The 26701-nt window shown below is 33.9% G+C and overlaps 1 protein-coding gene across 3 annotated transcripts in view; it reads left to right on the top strand.

The window, feature by feature from the left end:
* The window catches only part of Sema3d (semaphorin 3D), a 172759-nt gene extending 146058 nt beyond the window's left edge, over positions 1-26701 (top strand). For 2 of the 3 annotated variants that reach the window (XM_048339924.1, XM_048339925.1), the window contains exons 15-18: positions 3093-3250; positions 5504-5568; positions 9675-9814; positions 17548-21746. In XM_048339924.1, coding sequence (XP_048195881.1) covers positions 3093-3250; positions 5504-5568; positions 9675-9814; positions 17548-17958 — 774 coding nt within the window. In that variant the 3' untranslated portion in view covers positions 17959-21746. Of the gene's footprint in view, positions 1-3092; positions 3251-5503; positions 5569-9674; positions 9815-17547; positions 21747-26688 lie in introns of those variants that run through there. The other variant, XR_007210077.1, reaches the window with a different exon arrangement.

Here is a 26701-nt window from a genome sequence, read left to right as displayed (position 1 = left end):
AAGAGCTTTTCTCTAAATCTGCATACAATTAGAGCAAGAGCATGTGTGTGTGTGCTAAAAGAATGAAGGTTAGAAATGAATCTGAAGAAGTAAAAAAGAATAAGATTAGGCGCATCCTTCCATGTTCTCTGAAGATATTAAAAAAAAATATCTTAAGGACAATGAAATCCACTAAGATTTAAGCTACGGGGTATCTGGGGATTGAAACCAGGGCCTTAGCACATGTTGGTCAAGAAATGTACCACTGAGCTCCAGCTCCAGCCTCAGGCTTTCTTTTTAAAAAGGTCAGTCTGTTACCTTCTTCCAAAACAAAACTGCAAAGAACCAATAGCCCCCTCATCAAGTGGGCTAAAGACTTACAAAGAAACTTCTCTGATGAGGAAATGAGAATGGCCAATAGACATATGAAAAAATGCTCTACATCACTGGCCATAAAGGAAATGCAAATCAAAACAACATTGAGATTCCATCTCACCCCAGCAAGAATGTCATATATCAAGAAAACTAATAATAACAATTGTTGGAGGGGATGTGGCCAAAAGGGAACCCTACTTCATTGTTGGTGGGAATGTAAACTGGTTCAGCCACTCTGGCAAGCAGTATGGAGATTCCTCAGAAGGCTCAATATAGAACTCCCCTATGACCCAGCAGCCCCACTGTTGGGTATCTATCCAAAAGCCCACAAACAAAATCACAGTAATGCCACCAGCACAACAATGTTCATTGCAGCACAATTTGTCATAGCGAGAAGCTGGAACCAACCCAGATGCCCCTCCATAGATGAATGGATCAGGAAAATGTGGTACATTTACACAATGGAATTTTATGCCTCTATCAGAAAGAATGACATTGTTCCATTTGTAAGGAAATGGAAGGACTTGGAAAAAGTTATACTAAGTGAAGTGAGCCAGACCCAAAGAAACATGGACTCTATGGCCTCCCTTATTGGGAATAATTAGTACAGGTTTAGGCAAGCCATAGCAGAGCATCACAAGGCCCAATAGCTATACCCTTAGAAACACATAAGATGATGCTAATTGAAATGAACTCCATGTTATGGAAACAAGTGATATATCACAGTTGTAACCACTTTCAACGTCCTATGTGTATGTGTAGTTTCTATTATAGATAATGTTTTGTATCACCTTCCTATGTTTGTACCTACACTATCTCTGTAATCTTATCTGAGTATATTGGAAACCGTGTTTACTGGTATTGGAAGTAGGAAATTCAAAGGGAATACCAAATTCGAGAGACACAGGGTAAAAAAAGAGAAATAACTACAAAAGCAATACTTGCAAAACTGTTTGGTGTAAGTGAACTGAACATCAGGGGGGAGGAGGGAAAAGGGGGGGAGGGAGGGGGGCATGAGGGACAAGGCAACAAACAGTACAAGAAATGTATCCAGTGCCCAACGTATGATACTGTAACCTCTCTGTACGTCAGTTTGATAATAAAAATTTGAGAAAAAAAATAAAATAAAATAAAAAGGTCAGTCTGGTTTATCCATGTGGAAGATGGATGGGGTCCTTCCCTGGAGATGGGATTGCTGGAACAGAGGATATGAAATCAATGGAAACAGGACACTTACAAGCAATCCCAAAAAGAAAAGATAAGGATGAAACAAAGACTGTGGCAGTGGAAAAGGAAAATAAATACATTCAAAGTTCTGCATGGGCTGGGGATATGGCCTAGTGGCAAGAGAGCTTGCCTCGTATACATGAGGCCCTGGGTTCGATTCCCCAGCACCACATATACAGAAAACGGCCAGAAGTGGCACTGTGGCTCAAGTGGCAGAGTGCTAGCCTTGAGCAAAAGGAAGCCAGGGACAGTGCTCAGGCCCTGAGTCCAAGGGCCAGGACTGGCCAAAAAAAAAAAAAGTTATGCATGAGAGAAGGACAAACAGATTGAATGGGAGAGAATGATGTCTCACAGACAACTCTCGGAGTTGTCCTGAGTGACTGAATGCGCCTTTGCTCAAAGCAGGGTAGCAGTAGATTTAGAAGAATCATACTCATTATTTGCTCTCCGTGCTCTGAATGTGCCATCAGTATAGTAAATAAGAATAGAAAAGGAAAAAACCTGGAAGTTAATTGAAAGAAGGTTATAAAAGAGACAAATATCTCAGGTACAAACATAGGAGAATTGTAAAAATGTGGAGCATTTTAACAAAGCATAGTAACTTGTCTCAAATGCCATGAGAATTAAGAAAGACAGTGTATTTATTAACCAGGGAGAATTAACTGAGAATGTAACAGCAGTGGATATATGACAGATTTCTGTAGTTGGCTACTTCTCCTAACATCTATTTCTAAGATATTTTATTTGTACTCAAACCTGGAATGAGAGTTGACCATACATTCTTTGTAGGAACATAATAAGGCTTATTTACTAGTATTTTGCTTCTCTTCCATGACCACTGTCATAGACAGTCAAATGAGAACACATGAGGAGCAGTGGATTTGTGTCAGGACTTTTAAGATGTAACTTTATTTGCAAAGATATTCAGCATCTGGAAGGCTTCCATTTGTAATACGGCTTTTCTCAAGCTTGCTTAGTACTTTCTTCCTACTGATAACAAATACTTAGCCTCAAACTAAGAACCCCTATGTTTTCAATGATCAGTACCTCATTAGCAAATGCAATGATTAATTATAAACAAAACGAAATTTCATAAATCTCAGTGATCGCTCATGTAAAGAGCTATAACAGAAAGACTATGAATTCTGCCTACAGCTTCTGAGATTGACATAATCTACAAGTATATTTTCTACTATTGAGACAGAATCTGGTATCTTAATTCCTCAGACTAACAGCTTGTTTCCGTCCTTCTTAAATTACTAGCAAGCTTACTCTAGATTTCAAAGTATGGTCCATTACCATATCAACATCTTCAGACCAAAACAATCTTATCGGGTGAATAAGAACTCTTTTACTTATTTTACTTTACCTAATATATCTGTACATGTGTTTACAATGTGCTGGATACCAGGAGAACAGACTTAGAGATATAATTTGGTATTCAAGAAAGGGAAGTTCTTAATACTAGCCTGAGAGATGCTTCTAATCCATTTGCTTTGGCTGATTTGCAGCAACAATTATACATTGGTTCCCGAGATGGGTTGGCTCAGCTCTCCTTGCACAGATGTGACACTTATGGGAAAGCTTGTGCAGACTGCTGTCTGGCCAGAGATCCCTACTGTGCCTGGGATGGAAATGCATGCTCTCGTTATGCACCCACCTCAAAACGGTAAGGGGCACAAGCAGTACCCAAGAGTCTCCATTCTTACAAGATGTCTTTGTCACAATAACTCATTGTGTTGTACTTTAAGTTAAGAAGAAACAAGTAGCATGATCCATGGAAGAAATACCACAATAAAATATTTGTTTCATAGAAAACTAACTTTCCAAGGTGTATAGAATGGATTTGCTGAAAAATGAAACTTAAGTAGAGTTGTGACACTTTACCCTATCAATATATCTGATGCTACTGAAATACATTATGATCCTTATATTCTTATGTAGATTATAGCAACATTAATGATCAAATTATATTCCCTGTCGATTACATGTTATTAAATTGTGTATGGCATTCCTTTTCTTTCAGTATTTTTTAATTAACAAACTAAGGGGAAAATATATGTTTGTCTCATTACCACATACATTTAAAAATATTTTACTGATTTATCAAATTCTACTTATCACAGTGTATTTGTACATAAGGGCAGCAGTCATTGCTTAAAATTTAGACATGTTTTATATTGTTCAAATGTGTTGATTTAGTATAAATAGGTAAATATTTTTAGAAGTTAAGCCTAAGAAGACATCAATACATTTTGTTCTAGATTTTGTTCAGGAAAATGCTGATCCTAGGAAGTCTTTAGGGAATGCTTTTCTAGAAGCCAAAAACCCAGAATACTCATTAGTAGGCAATAAACATTCAGTTTGATTGATTGACTCTGTTCCTTAGGAAGCCAAGATTTAAAAACATTCTTGACCTTCTGTACCTCATGCTAACATAATTTTTGTATGTGTGTTTCCCAAGCCTGTCTCTACAACTTCATAGGCTTGCCACTGTAATGTTCCTTTACGTAGGACAATGTCTTGTAAGGCTAAAGGTGTGCACTATTCTTTGCAATGTTATCATTTTGTCAGCACTGCCCTACATATCTAAGGATCACATTGTTTTTCCCTCATCTCTCAACTGGCAACATAAACTGAAAAGAGTAGGAAAGAGGAGACTGATTAGAAAATGTTAATTGGCATTGAGTTTTAGGATTTAGCTATTCCAGTGTGCCATTGAAAAAATATGATGACTAAAGATAATAATATACTCTCATTTTTAAAACTTGAAGTTTATATTTATGTATTTATTCACTGTTCCTGTAGCTTGAACTCAGTACATTGGCATTGTCTTTGAGCATCTTTTGCTCAAAGCTTGCATTTAAGCTAAAGCACCACTTTCAGCTTTTCCCGAGTAGTTTATTGGAAATAAGAGTCTCACAGATATTCCTTCCTGGGCTGGCTTTGAACTTCATACTCAGATCCCAGCCAGTTGAATAGCTAGGATTATAGGCATGAGTCACCATTGTCTGACAAAAGCTTAAAGAATTTGATAAGATGACTTTAAATACTTTTATCACAAAGAAATGTTAAATATTTGAGGACACATGCTTAATCTGATCACTAAATTATACAATATGTGCATGTTTAGGAATACCACACGGTGCTACATTAAGATGTATAGTCATTGTTAATACGTATCAGTTAAAATATGTATAATATGTGAATTTAATAAATACACTTGATTTAGTTTGGGCTATTCAAATCAGGCAAAATATAGGAAAGTATTTTGTGGAAGTGTTAGACATACTTAAATATAGAATAATTGTAAAATTTCTTTTTCATATATCATATAGTTTTTGTTCTTACAGAAAATATGTGGCTTAATATAAAAGCAATTGTGTTACTATTACTATCAGAATAATGAAGTAAGTTTCATGTCTACAATACAAAGTTTTGTAACCATCATCCCATACCAACACTTGCATTTCAATTTTATATGTTTTTTTTCTATGTTACAGTAAATCTACAGGTGTTCTAGACTTGAGAGTAGTTTTCTACCAACTAGAACTTTCTTATGTACTTCCCCCCCACCCAATGACTGATGGAAAATGAAGAAGACTATTTAGTTCCCTGTTTTAAGTGTAAATCCTGAATTCAATATATATCCAAACTATTCTGTTGAAAAAAAAGTCAGGTCATTAAAAAAGATTCACAATAATGCAAAATAAATTCATTCTCTTAGGACATTATTTCCAATAGCAAATTTAAGAGAAAGTTATGTTGATAGAAATTTACATGAATATTTCACTATGTATTGTGCTTTAGTTGAGTAACACCATTATCCTTCTGCATCTACTACTGTTGGTTTTAGATGCAGCCTTTGCACATTCCAGTTATTATCTTTGATTCTCTAATTGGCTTAATTCCCTCTCCATAGGCGAGCTAGGCGCCAAGATGTAAAATATGGAGACCCAATCACACAATGCTGGGATATTGAAGACAGTAAGTATAAGTTTGAGATGCTTTTTCTTCCATGAAAGTGATCAGATAAGTCTTCATTTGTCTTTTTTAATAATGATCTAAGCATCTATTATGTATGAAAATGTCATTTTGTGCAATATTTATGTTCTGGAAAAATAATGGGAAATTTAATGAGTTAACGCATTTCTGTACCTAAGTGAATAATCATTTAATATATCATATTTGTTTCAATTGTCTTTAAAAATTCCTATCTTGTGGCTTTTTAAATACTATCTAATCCATACTTGTAACATCTGAAAACTTCCACTAGAAATAAATCAGGATAGCAAAAAAAAAATTTGGACATTTAGAATGAACTCATAAGAGAATAGATATTAATTAGAAGAAAGTTTAAGTAGACTATACTTGATTCAGCTATTAATGTATTTGCTTAACAGTAAAATTTTATTAAGTGACTTCCTTCTGTATAGAATTGCCTTGTGTTTACTGTGGGATCAAGTAATCCTTTAAAGAGTTTTTGGTTCTTTTCATCATAAAATATAATTAATAATATGGCAGGTTAACAAAGGGGGATCACCAGAAGTGGTATTGCTCAGAATTATAAACAAACGAACAAAGACTTGTAGAATGGAAGATCTTGAAAGGATGAGTGGGAGAGAGACAGGAAATGGAAGTAAAAGGAAGTCTGCTCAGTGAATCTGAAAATGAGAAAAGTTCTAAAATATACACAGATCTTAATTTGCTTTCTACTTCCATACTCTGCTTCTAGACAGAAAACACACATACATATACACACTTGCATGTGAATGCATTTATGCATGCAGGCATACACATATATACACACACACACACTACTACTACTACTACTACTACTACTACCACCACCAGCAATGACCTAACACAGAATTTCAGGAAGAAATGTACTTTCTCTTGCCAAATTGTTAGTAACCACACCTTGACTGATAGGAAGAACCCCAAATTATCATACTTTGTTAGTGGTACTTCAGCAGTTTCTTAAAAACAAAATGGTTATTTTTAACAATTTAATTCTGAACAATGTTTTTTTTTTGTCTAAAAATCGTGTCTTCCCTCTCATTGTAATGTATAGGTAACCCACTACCACATCTAGGTTTATTTGTAATTTTTCTGTGTCCCATGTGTGCAGTATTTTATACCTTTATCTACAATTTATGAGGGATTTTTACAGGTAATGAACAACCACACAAACTTTACATATGTTCCAAAAGAGAAAAAAACAAATATCAAAACAGGTGGAAATGTGTTATGGCAAATGATGAGAAATTTTATATAAAAATAGAGCCAAGTGCTGGTGGCTCATGCCTGAATTCCTCTCTACTCAGGAGGTCGTTCAAATCCAGCCTGGGTATGAAACTCAGTGAGACTCTTATCTCCAATTATTCACCAAAAAGTCAGATGTGCAGTGGTGGGTCAAGTGGTACTACACTACTGGCCTTTACCACAAAAGTTTAAGGACAGTACCCAGGCCCTAAATTCAGGTGCTGGGACTAGTACAAAAAAATGAGAATAAAACTAAGAAAGTCATAAAAACCACAATTGGTCTCTAAAACAGAATTCTTGTCTCCACTTTCCATATCCCATTCTGACAATATTCCATCTATTCCATTATCACTCAGCCCATTATTATAAAGGCTCCAACAATTCCCTTCACACCAACCAAATCCAATGGCCAATTTTCAGTTCTCATAGTTACTGAATTTCCAACTGTCTCTATCTTGAAACACTTTGTTCATAATGGTGGCTTTGTGAACACTGCTGCTTATTATTATGGTATTTTATGAGATGGTTCTAATCCACTGGTATGTTGCATCAGCTACTATGCGGGTATTTATAGTAGGAAAAACAGCAAACATTACGAAGAAAGCTGTTTGAATCATGGAGATGATGGGCTGGCATATATGGCTTTTAAAAACATTATCCCTTTCTGGTTTACCTCTTCTTTTTTACTTTGAATATTTTTTAAATCTTTAAGTAGTTGTACAGAGGAGTTGCCATTCACCAAAGCATTTTGAATATAATGACTTTTGATCAATGTCACCCCTTTCACCCTTCTCACCCAACCCTCTGTACATACTCCTTGCCTCGGTTTTTTTGATTTTTAGGTGTTGTTTTTTTCTCTTTTTTTGAAACTTTTTTTTCCATTTAATGAAGCAGATTATGTATACAATGCATCTTGATTTGTGTCATTCCTTCAATGACTTCACGCTCCTTTGATCCATTACCTAGTACATTACAGACTCTATCTCTGATATTTTCTCACTTTTCCTTTTCTTCTCACCCTCTCAGTACTAAGTACTAAGTACTTCATTGGGACACTGAAAGTCACTTTTCTATTGTTTGTTCTTTCTTTAATACCATTTCACCAAAAATCAAAGCCTATTTGGCTCTCTGTATCCTAGTCCAATCTGGAATCTCCTCTATATTCCAAAAAGAAGCTTCAATTACTACTCAAAAACTCCATTTGAATGCCTACTTAGTATTACAGTAATGTCTGAGAAAGAATATGTATTGCCTTCTCCAAACCAATTTCTTTTACAGACTTAGTATTTAATTTCCCCATTTATTTCACTAAGTTATATTTTACTAAAATAACAGATTTTTGGATGAATCAGTCTAATTGAATTACTTCATACTTCATACCTCATACCTCTTACCATAACAATTGAGAAACTCTCTTGACAAACTCCTTTTTTTTTCTGTAAGACCTTTTCTGTCTTCCTGAGATGATGTATGTATGCCTTTTCTTCTATGATCTGTACATTAGGGACACATTAACTATGAAAATTGTAGAATTTCTGTATATGGTTAGTAGATTACAAGTTTTAAGTCCCATCCACACAATGTAAAGTTAGAAGAAGTTAATCCATAATGATATGAGCATGGGGATAAGACACAAGTTCAAAAGAATTTTTTAGAAATAAATTTAACTTTTGCATGTATGTGTATTCATGCCATTTGCTGCCAATTTTGTGTGCTTTGGTTTAAGATTCCGGTAAGTCCCTGAGGCCTTAGTCTTTGGTTGATACCTAAATGTTAAGTAGGCCCATCTGTAGAATTGAGATATCTGAATGGCTGATGAAAAAAGTGCATGTTTGGGCCAGACAGAGCAGCTGTCATTTTTTATTTAATCAAATTTGAGCTACAGATCTTAGATCCCACATGGGACACAGCCTTTGGCTACTCTAAGTGGAATGCATTTCAGATGGTGGTTGATTTATGAGAATAAGGTGTCTGAGACATTGTTCCTTAGCATCTCATTAACTATCTCATAGTAAATGCATCTGATGTTGAGGAATCTCACAGAAAGAGAAGGAGAATAAAGCAGATTCTGAGTCCTCTACCATCTGGTACATTCTCATCACAGACTTTCATCAAGAATAGACTACTGTACCTACTTTTGAGACCTCAAAATTTCTTAAAGTTTTCTGTTATCTTCTGTGCATCAATTAGATAGCATTCTTTCTGCAAAGTAAAGCAAAATTTTCTTTAAAAACTAATAACAAAATTAGTTTCATTTTATATAAACAGAAAGATCTTAAACCAATGAAAAATAACAAAGGTTTATTGAACCCAGAGAGCAAATGTTTAAGAGTTAGAGCTTATGCGGCTGGGGATATGGCCTAGTGGCAAGAGCGTATACATGAGGCCCTGGGTTCAATTCCCCAGCACCACATATACAGAAAATGGCCAGAAGTGGCGCTGTGGCTCAAGCGGCAGAGTGCTAGCCTTGAGCAAAACGAAGCCTGGGACAGTGTTCAGGCCCTGAGTCCAAGCCCCAGGACTGGCCAAAAAAAAAAAAAAAAAAAAAAAAAGAGTTAGAGCTTATGAATTATTTTTCAAGGAATATTTGTAAATCACTAATGAGATGATGTAAGAGGAAAAAAATTTCAATACAGACATAGAAATTTAGAAATCACACAATTGAATATTATCACTCTTAAGCAATAGTATTCTAGCAATGGATTTTTCTCTCCCTTTGATAATGTGCACAATTCTTTCACAATGTCATCTGTTCTAAATCAGTCTATTTTCCCATTGCTTTTAAAATCAGGTCAAGGTTAATCTCTTATTCCATGTTTGCTTTCTAGGCATTAGTCATGAAACTGCTGATGAAAAGGTGATTTTTGGCATTGAGTTTAACTCAACCTTTCTGGAATGTATACCCAAATCCCAGCAAGCATCTATTAAGTGGTATATCCAGAGGTCAGGAGATGAGCATCGAGAAGAGGTAAGTTATCATCACTAGACAATACTCTCTTTGAGGGAACTAGTGTAAAATTTAAATCAAAATGTTTGTTATAAAAGTGGTTCAACTTCTAATGCCATATGGATTTCTCATAATTACTTGATTAAAGGGAAGTTTATGTTCACTGACATCAAAGCTAGCAATGACTTTGAGATAATAGGTCAATTAACTTATTACTAAATATATCTAAAAACATACTGAATTTCAGAATTAAAATTGTATGTTTTGTTTCCCCAAGTCTTAGTTATTTAATGATTGCCTATATTTCTTGAAAGCTCTCTAGATCCAAGAATGTAATATTTTTACTCATATTGCATTCAAACTAGATTACTAATGAAACATGCTGAGTGTGTGTGGTAAGAGGAATTTCTATTTTTATCAGATTATGTATATGAAGTGAATGTGTATTTGGATGTACATACATTTTCACACCTATCTATCAAAATTAAGTTAATGGAAAATGAATAGTTTTTCTGTTCTTTTCACTTTATTCCATTATTTTCCTGGTACATACATGAGAATAGAACATACTATGGATATTTTATGACACAGATAAGTCATAAGAATTTTATGAGGTCTCTATCAGTCATCTAAGAATAATCCTAGATTAATATCATTTCAATGTCTAGAATCATGTTAAGTGACAGGCTGGAGGCATAGTTAAGTGGTAAAGAACTTGATTAGCATGCAGGAGACCTTGGCCTTTACCCCTAGAGCTACATGAAAAGAATTAGTTGGCAGAGTTGTTATTATGGCTATATATAAAATAAATAAAAACAATAAAAATAATAAAAACTTGGTTAGTGCTCAGGTGACAGTTTTTTAAACTCAGACTAAACTGAACACACTAAAGTGAACAATTGCACACATCCAGGATTCAGAATATATTCCTTGTATTGAAAGATATTCCTGAGATTTTAGTGATGTTATTTTAAATTTAAAAATTACTGTTCCTTAAAAAAGTTGAATGTGATTAAGTATATTGTATAAATTATTAAATTATCACCCTGCCCTTGACATTCTAAAATTAGTCTGTATTAATAGAAATTGTGGGAAAATTACCTTATAAAAAGCAAATGAGAAAAACACAGGAGAATATACAACTTCAAAGGAGAGGCTCTTGGCTCCATGAAAATAGCATTTAAAGTCATAGATACTCTATTATGGATGATGTGTGGGACAGACAATAACTCTGAATATATGATTAGAAAACACTAGCTCTGTTTTTGGTTTGACTGTAGCAGAATCATGAGCAAGATATCAATTTATCAGCCTCCTTGACAAATCCATATATAGTTTAAAACAATAAATGAAATTTATCAAACATTGGGAGAAAACAGTGCATCTCTAACATAGGCAATTGTTCTCTGGGTGCTGACATTTGGTCATGTCATCTGATATAAAAATATTCAATTTCAGTGTAACAGTGATACTCACAAGACACTGCGTTGGAAATGAACTTTGCAACTTGAGGGGAGGGTTGTCAGGGCAGAAAAGTAGGAGAAAAGGAAGGAGGGGGTAACACTGTTTGAAATGAAATGTACACATTACCTTACTTATGTAACTATAATCCCTCTGTACATCACCTTACAATAAAACAAAATACAAATGTGAATACAAGGGTATTTTAAGTTTATGAACAGGGATTGTGAGGATAGATATATTATCTCAACTTCTGGGAAGTTGATGTAAATGGCAGACAGTTATTCAAAATAAAGGATAACTTTTAGAATAAAATATTTAATTTCAAAACAAAATCATTTTTGAATCAAGAAATACTGGATAGATATTTTCTTAATTTGTACTTTACAGATTTACTTTAAATACATTATGATATGTTAAACTTTCCCCACAGTTTTATTGGCATCAATTAGTTGTACAAGAGAATTTCACTTTGACATGTCCATATTTGCATTCAATATTCCTTTATCAGTCTCACACCCTCTTTCACTCCTTCTCACCCCCTTGTCTCCTTTTCATAAACTAATCTCAGAAAATCCATTGTTCCTTGTGCACAAGTGTTCATAAGATATTTTGACCATATTGACCTTTCTTCACAGTCTCTCTTCACCCCTTGCCTACCAAACTCCCACTCTGTCTCACATGAAGAGTTTAATAAAGCAGTATTTTTAGTTTTATTTTTACAAATTTCACAATTTATTTCTAATTAAAGGCCATCTTTTTCAAAAGTATTTTTTTTTCCTCGATAGCAAATTGAATGTGACTTTTAGAATAGAAAACGTGGATTACCTCCTCTTGAGGTCATCTTCTACCTATAGAGATTATGTTTATCTAGACTTCTGTGAATTCACATCTTTTATTTTTCCAAATGTGTTCTGTGTGTTACTTTACCTTCCTATATAATCACAATGGTACCATGCTCTATGAATTTCAGTGGATCCAAAATAGTGCATTTACTGAATTTTACTTACAAGTATCTTAGCTGCAATATTTCAACTGACACTTTCATCTGTTATTGCAAATGGGCAGTTTCCCTCTGTCCAGGATATGCAATGCTGCTTCCTGAGCTGAGGAAAAGGGCAATGTCCAGACTGCATTGGGGCCTTTTCCCCAGCAGGATGCCTTCTGCTCCCTCCCCACAAGGTCACAGTTTGGAATCTCTCCTCCTCTCAAAAGAGCCCCAGGGAAGCACCAGTATCTCCCAGGGAACCCTGGCTGTCACCAGGTTATTCTCTGGCAGGACAAGAACATTTCCTCACTGAGCTCTCACAGTTGGGTGCTGTCGGGAGGTCACATGAGTCAGTTATTTTCTGACTTTCTTATGAAGGTGTTCTTGAAATTGATGATATTTATACTATAGCTAGCAAGTTAATAGGGCATCCCCAAACTTCTGTTGATCTTTTGGGATGTGAATGAATAGGAAGCAATTCTTTATACTAGTTACCGTATTATTTTTATTCTGTAGATTTTAATATTTTTTAAAAACCTTCTTCAAAGGGCTGGGGATGGAGCTCAGTTATGGAGCACTTGCTTAGCATATATAATTCCTAGCTTCAAGTTCCAGCAACACACTCTCTCTCTCTCTCTCTCTCTCTCTCTCACACACACACACACACACACACACACACACACACTCAAATACTGGCACTTTATCCATTTGCATGTCATTAACTTATTTATTTTTATTATTAAATGAATAAGAGTATTTTTCAATTGTAATAACACATGAAAAATTATTACAACACTAGTTACAGATAAGCAGGAGTTATATTTTCATGTCATTCGTGGTTTTTTGCTCACCATTGCACTGCCAGCATTTGTTAGTGTCACATGGATATTAATACTGTAATTCTTCAGTCTCCACTTGCTCTGCCAGGCCTGATAGTCATCTCAGAGTACCTGGTAGTTTATTTAAATATTTTCCCTATTTTGTAATAAAATAGTGATAAGTTTCATGATATTTAACTTTCCCCCCTACATATCTATTTTCTTAGAACAAATTTCAAAAAGAAAAATAAGTTTAAAGATATTATTTATCTTTATAGATTTTACTGGGCAATAATATAGTGGTCATTTTCCCACAGAAATCACCACATTAAATCATATCCTAAGCTGAAGCAAACAATTTTTATTATTATTATTATTATTTGTTTGGTTTTTGTTGCCAGTCCTGGGGTGTAGACTCAGGGCCTGAGCACTGTCCCTGGCTTCTTTTTGCTCAAGGCTAGCACTCTACCTCTTGAGCCATGGGGCCACTTCCGGCTTTTTTCTATATATGTGGTGCTGAGGAGTCGAACCTAGAGCTTCATGTATATGAGGCAAATACTTTACCACTAGGCCATATTCCCAGCCCTGCAAACAATTCTTAATAAGTATAATTTAAGAAAACACAAATTTGAAAAAAATATACTTTTAATATTTTTTGAATGTTGGTGTATGAGAACATACTTTCTAATCTCTTAGCTGTTGGTCTGAGCTGTCGTCTTTTGTCTGTTTAATGTTCATGGAAAAATTCATTTAAAAATGCTCTCATCAATCCTTTCCTGTATTAGAGACACTAATAATTTTATGTTGCTCACATTATAAATGACTTTATTTTATGTACTTTTGTGCTATATCACTTCCTAACATTACTGTAAATTTTCCTTTTTGTAGAGGTCAAATCCACTGATTTATATCAAGTATTATACTTTGAAACTCCTTTCCCAATGAGGCAGCATACATATGTATATAGTTATTTTATGATTTTATTTTTATGCTTTACTATATACATTTTATATTTGTACTTACTCAAATATATCAAATTATTCTAGTACTATATGTACACTTTTAATATTTTTTAAATTATTATCCAGTAGGTCTACATTTTTTTTTTCTTTTTGCCACTCCACAGCTTGGTACTGAGGACCTGAGAACTGTCCCTGGCTTATTTTTGCTCGAGTCTAGCACTCTACCTCTTGAGACACAGCACTACTTCTGGCTTTTTCTGTTTATGCAGTTCTGAGGAATTGAACCCAGGGCTTCATGCATGATAGACAAGCACTCTACTGCTAAGCCTCATTCCAAGCCCCTATTTTTCTTTTCTTCCATATTAAATTAGAAGGTTTTACATTGCCTTATTTTAATTACAGACACATTTTTGGCAACAATTCTATATTTCCCTTTCACACTGGACGTTTTCTTCCAAATTTAATTCTATTTACCTGTAGCACTATTTTCTAGTTTTAGGAAAGGTAATTCTTGAAGTTCTAATTTCTTCAGACATGAGTGATGACCTACCTATGAAGAACTGACAGGTGAATTACCTGTAAAGAAATTGCCATTACAATGCTATTATCAGAGATAAAGTTCTGACCTTTACCAGCTGCCAAGAACTTAAATGCCTTTTGTCCCTTTCCTGCTTCTCTTCTTAATCTAAATAAATAGCTTTTCACTGAAGATCTACATTTAATGTCATATATATTTGTTCACATGAGGCATATGGGTAGTCGACCCCAGTTGCATCCAGGTTTTGATTTGGAAGGTGAGAGTGGTGCTTGCTTATTGCTTTTAGAGTGAAGAAAATTCCATGAGTTTAAATCAGTGGCTAGAGATTATGTATCTCTTTGTCTAGAAACTATTTTAAATTGGTTGTGAGCATTTCACAATTCAAATGCAGTCTGCATAATCTATCCTGTTCTGGCTCAGAATGAAAGTATTACAGAGAATGAGAATGTAAAGTAGGCAAATGATAATCAACTACTTAATTTCTGGGTCACAGATTTTAATCTCTAAATTGTCAGAATCCTACAAAATATGCCAAGTAAAATGCATTTTATTATTGATGCCATCTAATTAAAGCCACATTTCTGAAATTTTAGACAGGAAACAAGAAATTGGCTAAGTGGTCTAATCTTAGGTATTTATCTTACATAAATACATAAAGCACAGAATTTGTTAAAGTAAGTTTTAGGCCAAAAACTGATGAACAAATTAAGCATTCCAATGATTAAGGAAAACGTGAAAGATCTTAAGCAAATCATGAAATGCCAGGTTTTATGAAATTTGACTCCTGTGGTGATGGAGAGAGAGTGAAAAGGAGGGAAGGGACCTATATCTCAGGGTAAAGCAATACAAAAAAGATATAAAAAGGAAACAACAGAAATAATAATGAGATCTTGTCTAGTATGTATAATGTTATATTTGTTTGTCTCCAAAAATAAAAGGAAACAATAAAGAAATTCTGAGTCATAGCTCTGTTGATCTCCAAATTAAGTGTTATTTAACTATTAGTAAGAATACAAGTTGTATACAGAAAATCTTAGAACTGAAGGAGACCAATTTGTCGTGCTAATAACCACAGCATATTTCTAGTAAGAAAATTACAGAAATAAAAGCTTCAAAGCATTATCTCTTGAGGATATGATAATGCATACTATATTGATAATGCTTCACACTTTAACCTTCAAGAAAGCTTTCCTTTTAACCCCCCAAATAGAACATATGCTAACCCCCAAACTGTTAGATGAGAGACCAATAGGGAAGATAAATGAGTTGTCAAGGAAACATAGAGACACAAACTCATGTAATGGAGCAAGTAATTTTGATCTAATAAGTATTTGTCATTTTTAAAATACCACTTAAAACAAAGTTGTTTTTTTAAAGAAGCAAATTCACATACCATTTTAAGAGGTTGTTTCTTCCATTTAACATTGTCCATTTAGAACATTACTGATGCAAACATATATTTCTTTTGGGCAGGAGACTCCTATGGTTTATGGGAATGCAAATGAACTTCAGGTTAGTTTGTATTACAATAGCATTTACAAATGTCTGGACCTTTAGAAAACACTTCCAACTCTTGGGCAAAGTAAGAGAAACAAACAAATGGAACCCTGATGTTGTGAGCTCAGTACAGAGCAAAGGCAGACCTGGACACCATTCAGCCTCATTAACCAGAGCTCTGAGCTGTGACCTGCCTCTGGCCTTGGATGGTACCCCGCCAGCTGCTCTACTCTGCCACAGAGGGTGGTTCACCATATACTTGTTAGTTCGCTGGGCTGGTTGCCAGAGATGTTTCTTTTCCTTTTCTCATATTTCCAGAATTAGCGAGAGGGTTTTTTTCCCCACTACATATTTTTCACATAAAGATGCAGAGCACAGTCCACCCACTGTGAATAAATTTAATTTAGTCATTTTTATGCCTCCTTGATTTCCATCAGCTAAAGTCTACAGTACAGGGTCAGATGCATAAACTGGGAAATCGTCCAGATTTCTTTCTTGCTGTTGTTGTTATTTCATTTCATGCTTAGCCATCCAACAATACTCCACATTAAACAGGGCTCTTGTGTTGGTAAACATGCCTCTAGTATGAAAAGATAGTTCCCTATTCACACTAGACTGTGGGCCAGGAATTGTCTTTCAGTAATATGGCTTCAAAGGATAATGAGCATCACATTTCAGAGGAGGATCTTTATGTTCATTGTGCTTTCTCACACTTGAAATCACATTACCATGTGAGAGTATACCAAGGCATGACAACAATTTTCACAAATGACATAGCCTGAGGTATCACATATACACTTGGGACTGAAATGCAGTCCATGGTACTAGGGGAAATTTAGTTTTAAATGTTGCTAACCTTCTGACAAGGGCCCTGCTCAGTTATAGCTCTGACATCCAAAGTCTGTAGCCATGCCTTTCCACTTGACTTGAACAATTCATTTACAGATTCCATATGCTGTTGAGTTCATTTGTTTGGTGATATCTAGAAAAGAGTAATTTCCATTTGGAATCATGGTTCTCACCTTGATTCCTGTAGTAGCATGTGCTCAACTTCCTTTTTTGCCTAGTGACTATTAATGCTACATTATCATTCTGCAATGGAGATGCTAATTTGAGATCTTAGTACACTAATTTCTATCTCAAATCTCTATAAAGACTAGCTGATAGTTTCCAGTTTGACTTTATTATTTTTAACAAACATTTATTTGTTTATTGTTTTTAATTCCTTTAAGTATACTGGAGAAAGAAATGAATTGTAATTTCAAAAGTTCAGTTAGACTTAAATGTTAAAAATTCAGGATATAATCTAATGACTGCTACTTGGACTTTTTTTTACCTTCTTCAACTATGGCTAATGATATTATGCTTGATGACAGAAAGATGAGAAATATACCTTTTTGGTTCATCTAAGTGAAGCCATGTAGCTTGTTTTCATTTGCTTGTAGTCCTCTGTTTCTAATTTATTACCTACATTTTTTCCAATCCTGTAGTTGAAACCCGATGAAAGGATCATCAAAACAGAATATGGGCTACTGATTCGAAGTCTGCAGAAGAAGGACTCTGGGATGTATTACTGCAAAGCACAGGAGCACACTTTCATCCACACCGTAGTGAAGCTGACTTTGAATGTCATAGAGAATGAACAGATGGAAAATACCCAGAGGGTAGAGCATGAGGAGGGGCAGGTCAAGGATCTATTGGCTGAGTCACGGTTGAGGTACAAAGACTATATCCAAATCCTTAGCAGCCCAAACTTCAGCCTGGACCAGTACTGCGAACAGATGTGGCACAGAGAGAAGCGGAGACAGCGAAACAAGGGCGGCCCAAAGTGGAAGCACATGCAGGAAATGAAGAAGAAACGAAATAGAAGACATCACAGAGACCTGGATGAGCATCTCTGAGCTGCATCTACAGTTTTCTATTTAATTTTTTAAAAGAATCATTTACCTGCAAAGTTATTACAGTCTTCTATTTTGTACATTTCTCTTACTAACTCATAAATATTTTCCATGGATTTTTTTCTAAGAAACAAAACCAATAACCTGAATAGGACAATACATGGCAAATGCGGGATTGTAGGGGCAAGAAATTCATCTGGACAAATTATTTCAAGAATCAAAACTATAAGAATTATCCTCAAACTATAAACTGTCTGCATACTCTCAGAATTATCTCAGTATAGCAGCTTTACCTTTGTAAATGGTTGACATTTTGAATTTATTTTATTGTGTAAATATTTAAGCTAAATAAGTCTCAAATTTTGATATGACATTAAGCATAGGGTCACCATGTTCTTGTGTTGTATTCATAGGGACTGATAAATCATTCCACATCAGAACTGGTTGTCTTGTAGTAGGAAATGGAGAGAAGGCACAAATTCGAAGAGCTCATGGTATTAACAGTAACTCTCTCAGTGAGTCATTGGCTTTTGGAACTAGGTGTGGGGATTTGTAGGCACATTATTTCTTTCAGTCCACAAGGGTTATATTTAGTGTACTGCAACATTGATTTACTGAAGGGCATTAATACCACTCACAGGATTCCTTATGATTTGTTAGTAGGAACAAGTTCACAGACAGAAATTGGTACTTGGTTATATATTTCTAGAATACACACTATGCTCCACAGGGAGAGAATGCTCGATACTTATTCTAATGAGATATGAAAAAATATTTTAATAAAGTAAAAGAACCACCATGATGCGTACTGCATTCTACTTGTGAGACATGCAGATGGGATTTGTTAGGGAACTGAAGGAGAAACAGCCATAAATTTTGGATGTGTGAATAACTCACATCCCCATGAAAAGGAAGAGGAATCACAAATAAAGTGGACAAAATGAAATGGAGCTCTTTTCACTGGAGACTAAGTAGCTGCCAATGCATAATTCATCTGGCTTTTTTTTTAAGTCTAAATTATAACAAAGTGCTCGCAAAAGTCTGAGGAAAGTAAAATTTATAAAGGATCATGGAAAGTATGAACATATTTTATTTATAACCAATGGTATTTCAATATGTATTTTCAATATGTATTGCTTCTAGTTGTCTTCCTAAATAATTGGCATACTTTATATATTGTTTCTATTTACTTCCACTTTATATATTGTTTCTGTTTACTTCCTTATTTTCTCTTACATATTACCTTATTGGAATATCTTTGAAAATGATGTATAATATAGAGATAATTAAGTAGATGACCAGGGTGAGCATTGGAGCTATTAATTGAATATCCAATTAAATGTAAAAAAAATTAACAACGGAAAGGGTTAAATTAACTCTTTGACATATTTTTACTTCAGTCAACCTTTTTGAATTTCTAATATGTTGTAACTCAAGTAGCATCATTTTAGTAATTTAACAATAAGTACCACAAACTCCCAGCGTTAGCATAAACACCTTCATATTATGTTAGCCTGTTTGAATGTTTCCAATTCAATTTCCCTTTGAATCTGTAGAGCATATTTTCTTCTGTTTGAGTAGGACTCACCTTTCCTTCTTAGATCACGCAACCCTTAGCCTTCTTCTGTTTTGCCCTTTTCACGCCCTTTATAGTGTGAAATGAAAAATTAGTCACTTCCTCACATGGAAGGCAGCTTTTCAGAAAACTAAATAAGAGACTTCGCTCATTTCTCATGCATTCTGAATACTCTGAAAGAAAACTCTGTGAGAAACCAGTGTGCTTAGAAGGCAACTTATTACTGAGTCTGTGACTGTTGCTGTTTTCAGAAACTTGTCTTCCATTTATTTTATGTGCATCACTTCCCTTTTTCAAAGAAAGTTTAAGTACCCTCTTTCATATTGTGTTCATGATCATTTGGGTATGTTTTACTGTTAAGGAATATTTAAGGAACCAAATTAGTAAAAACAAGCTAGAATAAATCACTGTTTTAGAATAAATGCATACTATTAATAGATGTGACACCTTGTACATCTGATTGATGCTTATTCAAAATAAATGAGGAGGATACAACACCTCCTCCATCTGAAGAGTTATAGAAGGGTCCAGAATGCTAAGTGAATATCACATGTGAGTGTAATTATTGATTTGCTAGGATAAGAATATCCCATTAATTTATATAGCAAGCTCACAGCAAGAAAGTGGAATCATACTTTGCTTTAAAAGATATAAAGGTATTTGTAATACACCCGAAATTGCATCTACAATGCTATTAATGTTCAGATATGGAGGGTTTGGAGAAAATTATAGAAAACTGAAATATTAGGACTAACCTGTAAAAATTAAATTATTTTCATTCAAATTTAAGTGTCCAAACTACTTTCCAACTACTTTTTAAAACGTTTACTTCAAACAACAATTGAGAACCCAATGTCACATCTGGCTTCTTTGGAAATAAATCATTTAATTCAGCATAGCTGAAATATGAGATAGTTTAGTAAAATTAAAACCCACCTAAAAATAAGGAAAAAACATATACTTAAATATAGAGGAAATCTAAAGCTCATTTAATTATTTTAACTCTTCTATAGTCCAGGACACTTAGAGGAATGGTGTGAATGTATTATTATTAAGTTTACAAACATAATATAAACTTATATTATCTCTTGAGATTATAATAATTCGTAATTTCAAGTATTCAAAAATTGAACACTATGGGAAAAATCTATTTTATTCTTATTTTCTGATCTTTCTCTGTGTATTTGATACCTATGTCTTTGATTTTCTTCTCTGTTTCTGTCTGCACTTCCTTCCAGCTCTTTATGCTGCTAAGTGAAATACTTCTCATCTGCATTCATTTGCATTTAATTTATTGGGAACTTTAAGGGTGTTTAGAAATGGATAGTTGAATTTTAATTTATGTAGAACCTTTCTTCTTTCCCAAAGCACTCAAAACACTACATTTCCTTGATTGAGTAAACATTTTAGAAAAACAATGAAATTACTTAAGAAATTCAGAATAGTCATAAAAAAGTTAGAAATTGGCAGGAGCCACACAGTAATAGAATGCATAGTGTCATCATTTGGTTGCCTGAAATAATGCTCACTTATACTGGCTACAAAGTGACCTGACTTTTCTTTCCTTTGGTCTGTACTTTGATTCTTCACGTGCTATCATACTTTATTCTTGCTCAGTTGTATGGACTTAATTAAAATGTAAATTAACAATGTCTTTTTATAAAATATAACCACAATTCAATGTCTGAAAAGAACTTGGTATCTGACATCTACAAAATAATAAAGTTAAGTGAGATCTTTTATTAAACACTGGTTGTCTTAAACTTAGTATTTGATGTATTTCATATACATCACTATGACAAATCAAAATCAAAACTGAAATAATCTCTGTTATAGCTCCCTAAAACAACATGATTTAATTGGTTAGCCTTATTTGGGAATGAATACTTTAAGAAAATAACATATGTGAAAGTTTTGTGGAAAGATACATACTTTTCATAATGAATATCCACAATATTTAAATAATTCAGTTTATACATGAGGCTAAAACTATACAAAATCTAAAATTTCCATTTATATAAATTGAGAGAAAAAAGACATAAAAAATGTATAACTAACTTTGTAATTTAATCCTAGCATGGGGAGTGGGTCGGATTCAATTTTGAAATAATTTGGTATTTTTAAAGAAATGTAGTCTTGTAGTACAAAATAACAGAAATTGTTAAATGTATATTTGGTTGTATTATAATAAAACACAATTTTGTATGATTATAAACAGTATTGTTTTGTGTGAATTTTTTAAATGTCCAAGTATCCTAAAGAAATTTTATATATAGAATTCAAGTGAATAAAGTATTTTAAAAGGCTATAGCAAGAGGATCCAGGGTTCAAGGTTAGCTCTAGCTCAATAATGAGTTGGAGATAAGCCTAGATGAAAAAGAAAACTCTTGCCCAAAGTGACTATATGAAAATATTTACATATGAAAATGTTTCCTGAAAATAACCCATTTGTGAAATGAAAAAATAAAATCTCTTCTTTTTTGATATTATCATTATAATCTTAAGCATTGCTACAATATGATTTATATTTGGTAGGACTGACATGAACATTGCTACCACAAAGAACTACTCACTTATGACTTTTCAACTATTACTAGATAAGTAAAAATTTTAAAGACCTGCTGGGCACTGGTGGCTCAGACCTTAGCTAGTCAGGAGGGTGAGATCTGAGGATCATGGTTCATAGCCATTCTGAACAGGAAACTCAGTGAGACTTTTCTTCAACTAATCACTGAAAAACGTGAGAAGTGGAGCTGTGGATCAAATGTAGAGCACTGGCCTCGAGCAAATGGTCAGGGACAGTGCCTAGGCCCTATGTTCAAACCCTAGGCCTGGCGCTGTGCAGGTACGCACATGCACGCGCGTGTACATACACATACACAGACAAATACACACGCAGTGCCATAAAGTGGGTAGCTTGTAAGCGATAGAGCTCAGTTCCTTACAAATATGGAGTGAAAGAAGCTCAAGTTTGAGATGCCGGTAGATTCTGTGTCTGCAGTGTTGGTGTGGGCAACTTTCTAGTTCATCAGATGCTTGCTTTCTGTGTTCTTACATGATGGAAAGCTCAAACAATGTCCTTTGGGTCATTGCTTCCATTAATCAGGGTTCCACCTTTATGACCAAGTTACCCCACCAAAGTTCTCACTTCCTAATATTATGACCTTGAGGATTCAGATTTCAACATATGAATGAGGGAAGGAGGCTATACTTTCAGATAATAGCTGAACACTTAAATCTCAGAAATTATGTATGCATCTCTGTATATATAATATGAAATTAACCATTAAGAATACTTTCAGGTAATTGTTTGAATACAGAAAGACTCATGAATAATTTTCAAGATTGTGAATAAAATATAATATTTAACCTTAGAATGAAAAGCATTCATAATATTGTAACTTGCATTCCATGGCCTTATTAATCAAGAAAACTCTTATTAATCAAGAAATCCAGAAGATTAACTTGCAAATATAGTGACCTTGTCACTTTTTTCCGAAGTTGATACACTTTTACTTGCATACAATTGAACAGTGGTAACTCTTATGCCGGAGGGTGATTTTTCAATATACACAGAAATTTAAAAATTCATATAGGACAAGACGATTTGCACAAGTTGTACATTGTCTGGAGAAACATTTCCTCACATGCAATGGAAGACTCAATGTGTACAAAAATTATAAACCAAAGAAACAGAATGAAACAAAGAAAAAGTAATTGCGGACAGTATGCACATATACACATAGGCTCATGGACACACACACACACACACACACACACACACACAAACTCTAGCACAAAAGGAAGAACATGCATATATTTAAACAAAGGAGAATGAGCTGGGCCATGCCCTGGTGCACAAGTCCTGCTTAACAATCTCAAGTTCTTGAGTTCAGCTCCCCAGTACCACCAAAATAGAGACAAAATTAAAACAGGACACAGGATTAAAAAGGGCTGCATGTAGTAACAGAAACATAATATTGAAAAAAAAGTCAAGGAATATGGGAAACTAAACAGAAATTTACAGGATATATTCAGCTTAAACACACATACGATACTGTTTATGGATATATACATTAATATGTAAGACTAAGCATAACAAAGACATTTTGGTGAAGTTAAGCACTCAATTCAAGGTAGATTTTCTTTTAAGAAACAAATGACAGGTTGATATCATAGGGAGGTGAATTGTCTCAGTAAATCGTTTTTATTTCTTTAAAACAAAACTAAAGTCAGGATCATAAAGTGTCAAATCTTGAAACACTGCATATTACATTACAATTTTAATGCATTATTATTAACAAGTCTGTTTACATGAAACATTTCTTAATTCAAAAGTAAATTAAGGATTGATATTTCAATAAAGAATTACTTCACAGGAAATCTTAAAAAGAAGTGAGAAAGAAGGAAAGATAGGATATACTCACAGAGAAATTTTGAATTCACATCCTCTACATCTGATAACACAATATGAACTTTCTTTGAACATCCTGATTATTTCAAATTTTTGTCAATTCCTTGTATGGCTTCAAGGATCAAGATCTAGGAATAATCTCTAATCTTCTATGCACCAACATATTGTTATGGAAATATGTGGATATCCAACTGTATGTTTAATATGCCAGAAAACTCCACACAGGGCTTTCTGGGGAATGAACCACTTTCAAAGTTAACATAAAGTTTCTTCTATCTGGCTCCACCCCTGATTTATAAATGAATCCATGCTCTTGTAACCTGAAGTGCAAAAAGATACTTCTATATATTTCTAAATTTGTTCAAAATGTCTCAAAAATCATTGTTTTCTTTGGAAAATTCTGTATTAATTCACACTTTTAATTCACTGTAAAAGTTTTAGCTGGAGAGGTAGGCCAAATCGTAGCCCAACATAATTGATATCTGAAAATTCTGACATTGAATAAGTCCTGCAAGTGATGAGCTACTATATTTAGCTATGTATTTTAGAAACATAAGTTAGCATATGTAGGAAGTATTGATTTAAAATAAATAAACATAGAGACGGAGACAATGAAAGCAATTTCACATATAAGAAGTCGTCATTTAGAATCAGGAAAAGGGTTATTTCATGGACAATATCTCTTTAAAATATTGAAAAACATTCCTGCTGGGCAATTATATCCAATATTTAATTATGATTATAGCCCTTGTGTTGAACTCATATTTTACTATTGCAAGACAAATAAAACTTTTGAATCTCCTGTGGTGAATTGTGATGTTGTAGTTAGTCTTCAAAGGTATTTGGATGTGCTCTGGTTTTGGAGACTATATGCAAGTGAAGAATGAGAATAACTGCACTTGACTCATGTGTGAAAACTAGACAAAAAAGCCAGGGTCTGATTATGAAGAACTTTCTGATGTAGTATATATGTAGGGTATATGTAGTCTTGCCGATGGACATGTCAATATTTTTAAGAAAATAAATAACAATGAAATTTAAACTTTTACAAATAAAAATAGGCAAAGACTCACTCAAACATATATTATATAAGTAAGTGGATGACATTGCTACTTAGAAAAACAGTTGGGGTCTCAGGTCACCATGGGAGACAAGAGGGAGTTTTGAGTTTGAGGTAATTTGAAGAGTATATAATAGCACTTCAAACAACAGTGTTTGTTGCTCAGTAAAACCAGGAATTAGGACTTTTTTTATTTTTTGGTTTTTGTAGTCTCTGATTTACAGATGAAAGATACAATGTAGCAGAAGATACAAGGAAGGAAAAAATGGGGACTATCTAAATTTGAATAAATTTTCTATGTTGTTACTTTCTCTGTCTCCTAGTGAGATATCTTTAAGGTGCAAAAGCACTGAAAATAAATCAGTCTCCCACATTCTTATAGCAGAAAATAATTTCTTGAAGTCAAAAATCTCTGTCCCTTATATCTACTTTAGTCAATAGCAACTAAAAATAATTTAAAAAATTATACTACAAAACACCACAAGTTTTCCTCCAAACCATTACAATTCATTATTTAAGAAATTAGTAAGAAAAAGAAAATTCTACCAAATGGAAGCATCTCCCAACATTCTTTTTGTGCTTCTTTTTAAATTAATTGGTAATTTGTGGAAGGTCTATTTTCACTTTAAGTATTCAATTATAAACTAGTATTGGTATTTTCTCCCCCACCCTCCTCTCCTCTGCTTCATGTAGACTCAATGCCATAAACCACTTTCAACTGATAGGTTGAAGATCCATATAATTTGTAATGGATGTTCTTTTTTTTCCCTAAGCACAGGCACTTTGAAGATGTCTTTGAAGAAAGTTTTAAATGTTTAAATTCATGGCACAGTCAAGTTTGGACAGATTTCTCTGACAGATACTCTGCTTAAAATATTTTGAGTTGTTTCTTCCTTGTCTTGGTATTTTTCTGTTTGATTTACATTGAGGTATACATAAGACTTAAAATGAATATTCTTGAAATATATACAACTCCCTTAAGTGTCAGTGGCAAATGGGAGATAAATGAAAATATAACATTTTGTCACCCATTTTCCATTGCGTTTATGCTGTCTCATTGTGTAGGTGAAGTTACACATGTTTCCTCCTCTATAGTAAAAGAATAAAGTGACTTTTTTATCAGCAGAACTACTAAAGGGTATTATTATTCAGGGTAGATTATAATTGAAATGCTTCTATATAGAGTTTGGCTATAATTGGGGCCTATGAAAATATATGATTTTTTAAATAATAAGCTTGTTACATTAGGTTCCTAAAAACAGATATTCCTAGCCATTAGTAAAACTTTGATCTCTTTTTTTCCTTTATAATATATACAAACAAAAAAGTTCTTCTTTGGTCACTTTGTACTGACTAAAGTTATAGACATTTATTTTGCAGCAGTCTATATAAGGGGTACATATATCCTTTAATGTATAAAAATTTCCATACATTAAGACCTTTTTCTATTTATTTGATGTAGACATATATCTAAAAAGTCTAAGAAAAAACTTCAAACCACACATGTTTAAGATAGTTCATCTTCACCTTCCATTTAATCTCACTAAGAGGAACTAAGCCCTATAAAAGTGGTTCCTGTTATCTTTTGACAACATGGGAATGTGATAAAGCTCTAGTCCACAATTAAGTAACTTTGTGAGATAATGTCAACGGGATGGTGTGACAGGTAACAGGGAAAGACAGGAAAAGAAATGTA

This window comes from Perognathus longimembris, chromosome 2 (genome assembly GCF_023159225.1).
Source record: "Perognathus longimembris pacificus isolate PPM17 chromosome 2, ASM2315922v1, whole genome shotgun sequence".
Classification (NCBI taxonomy): Eukaryota; Metazoa; Chordata; class Mammalia; order Rodentia; family Heteromyidae; genus Perognathus; species Perognathus longimembris.
The sequence above is the reverse complement of the archived record's forward strand: the minus strand, read 5'-3'. Positions and strand labels throughout refer to the sequence as shown.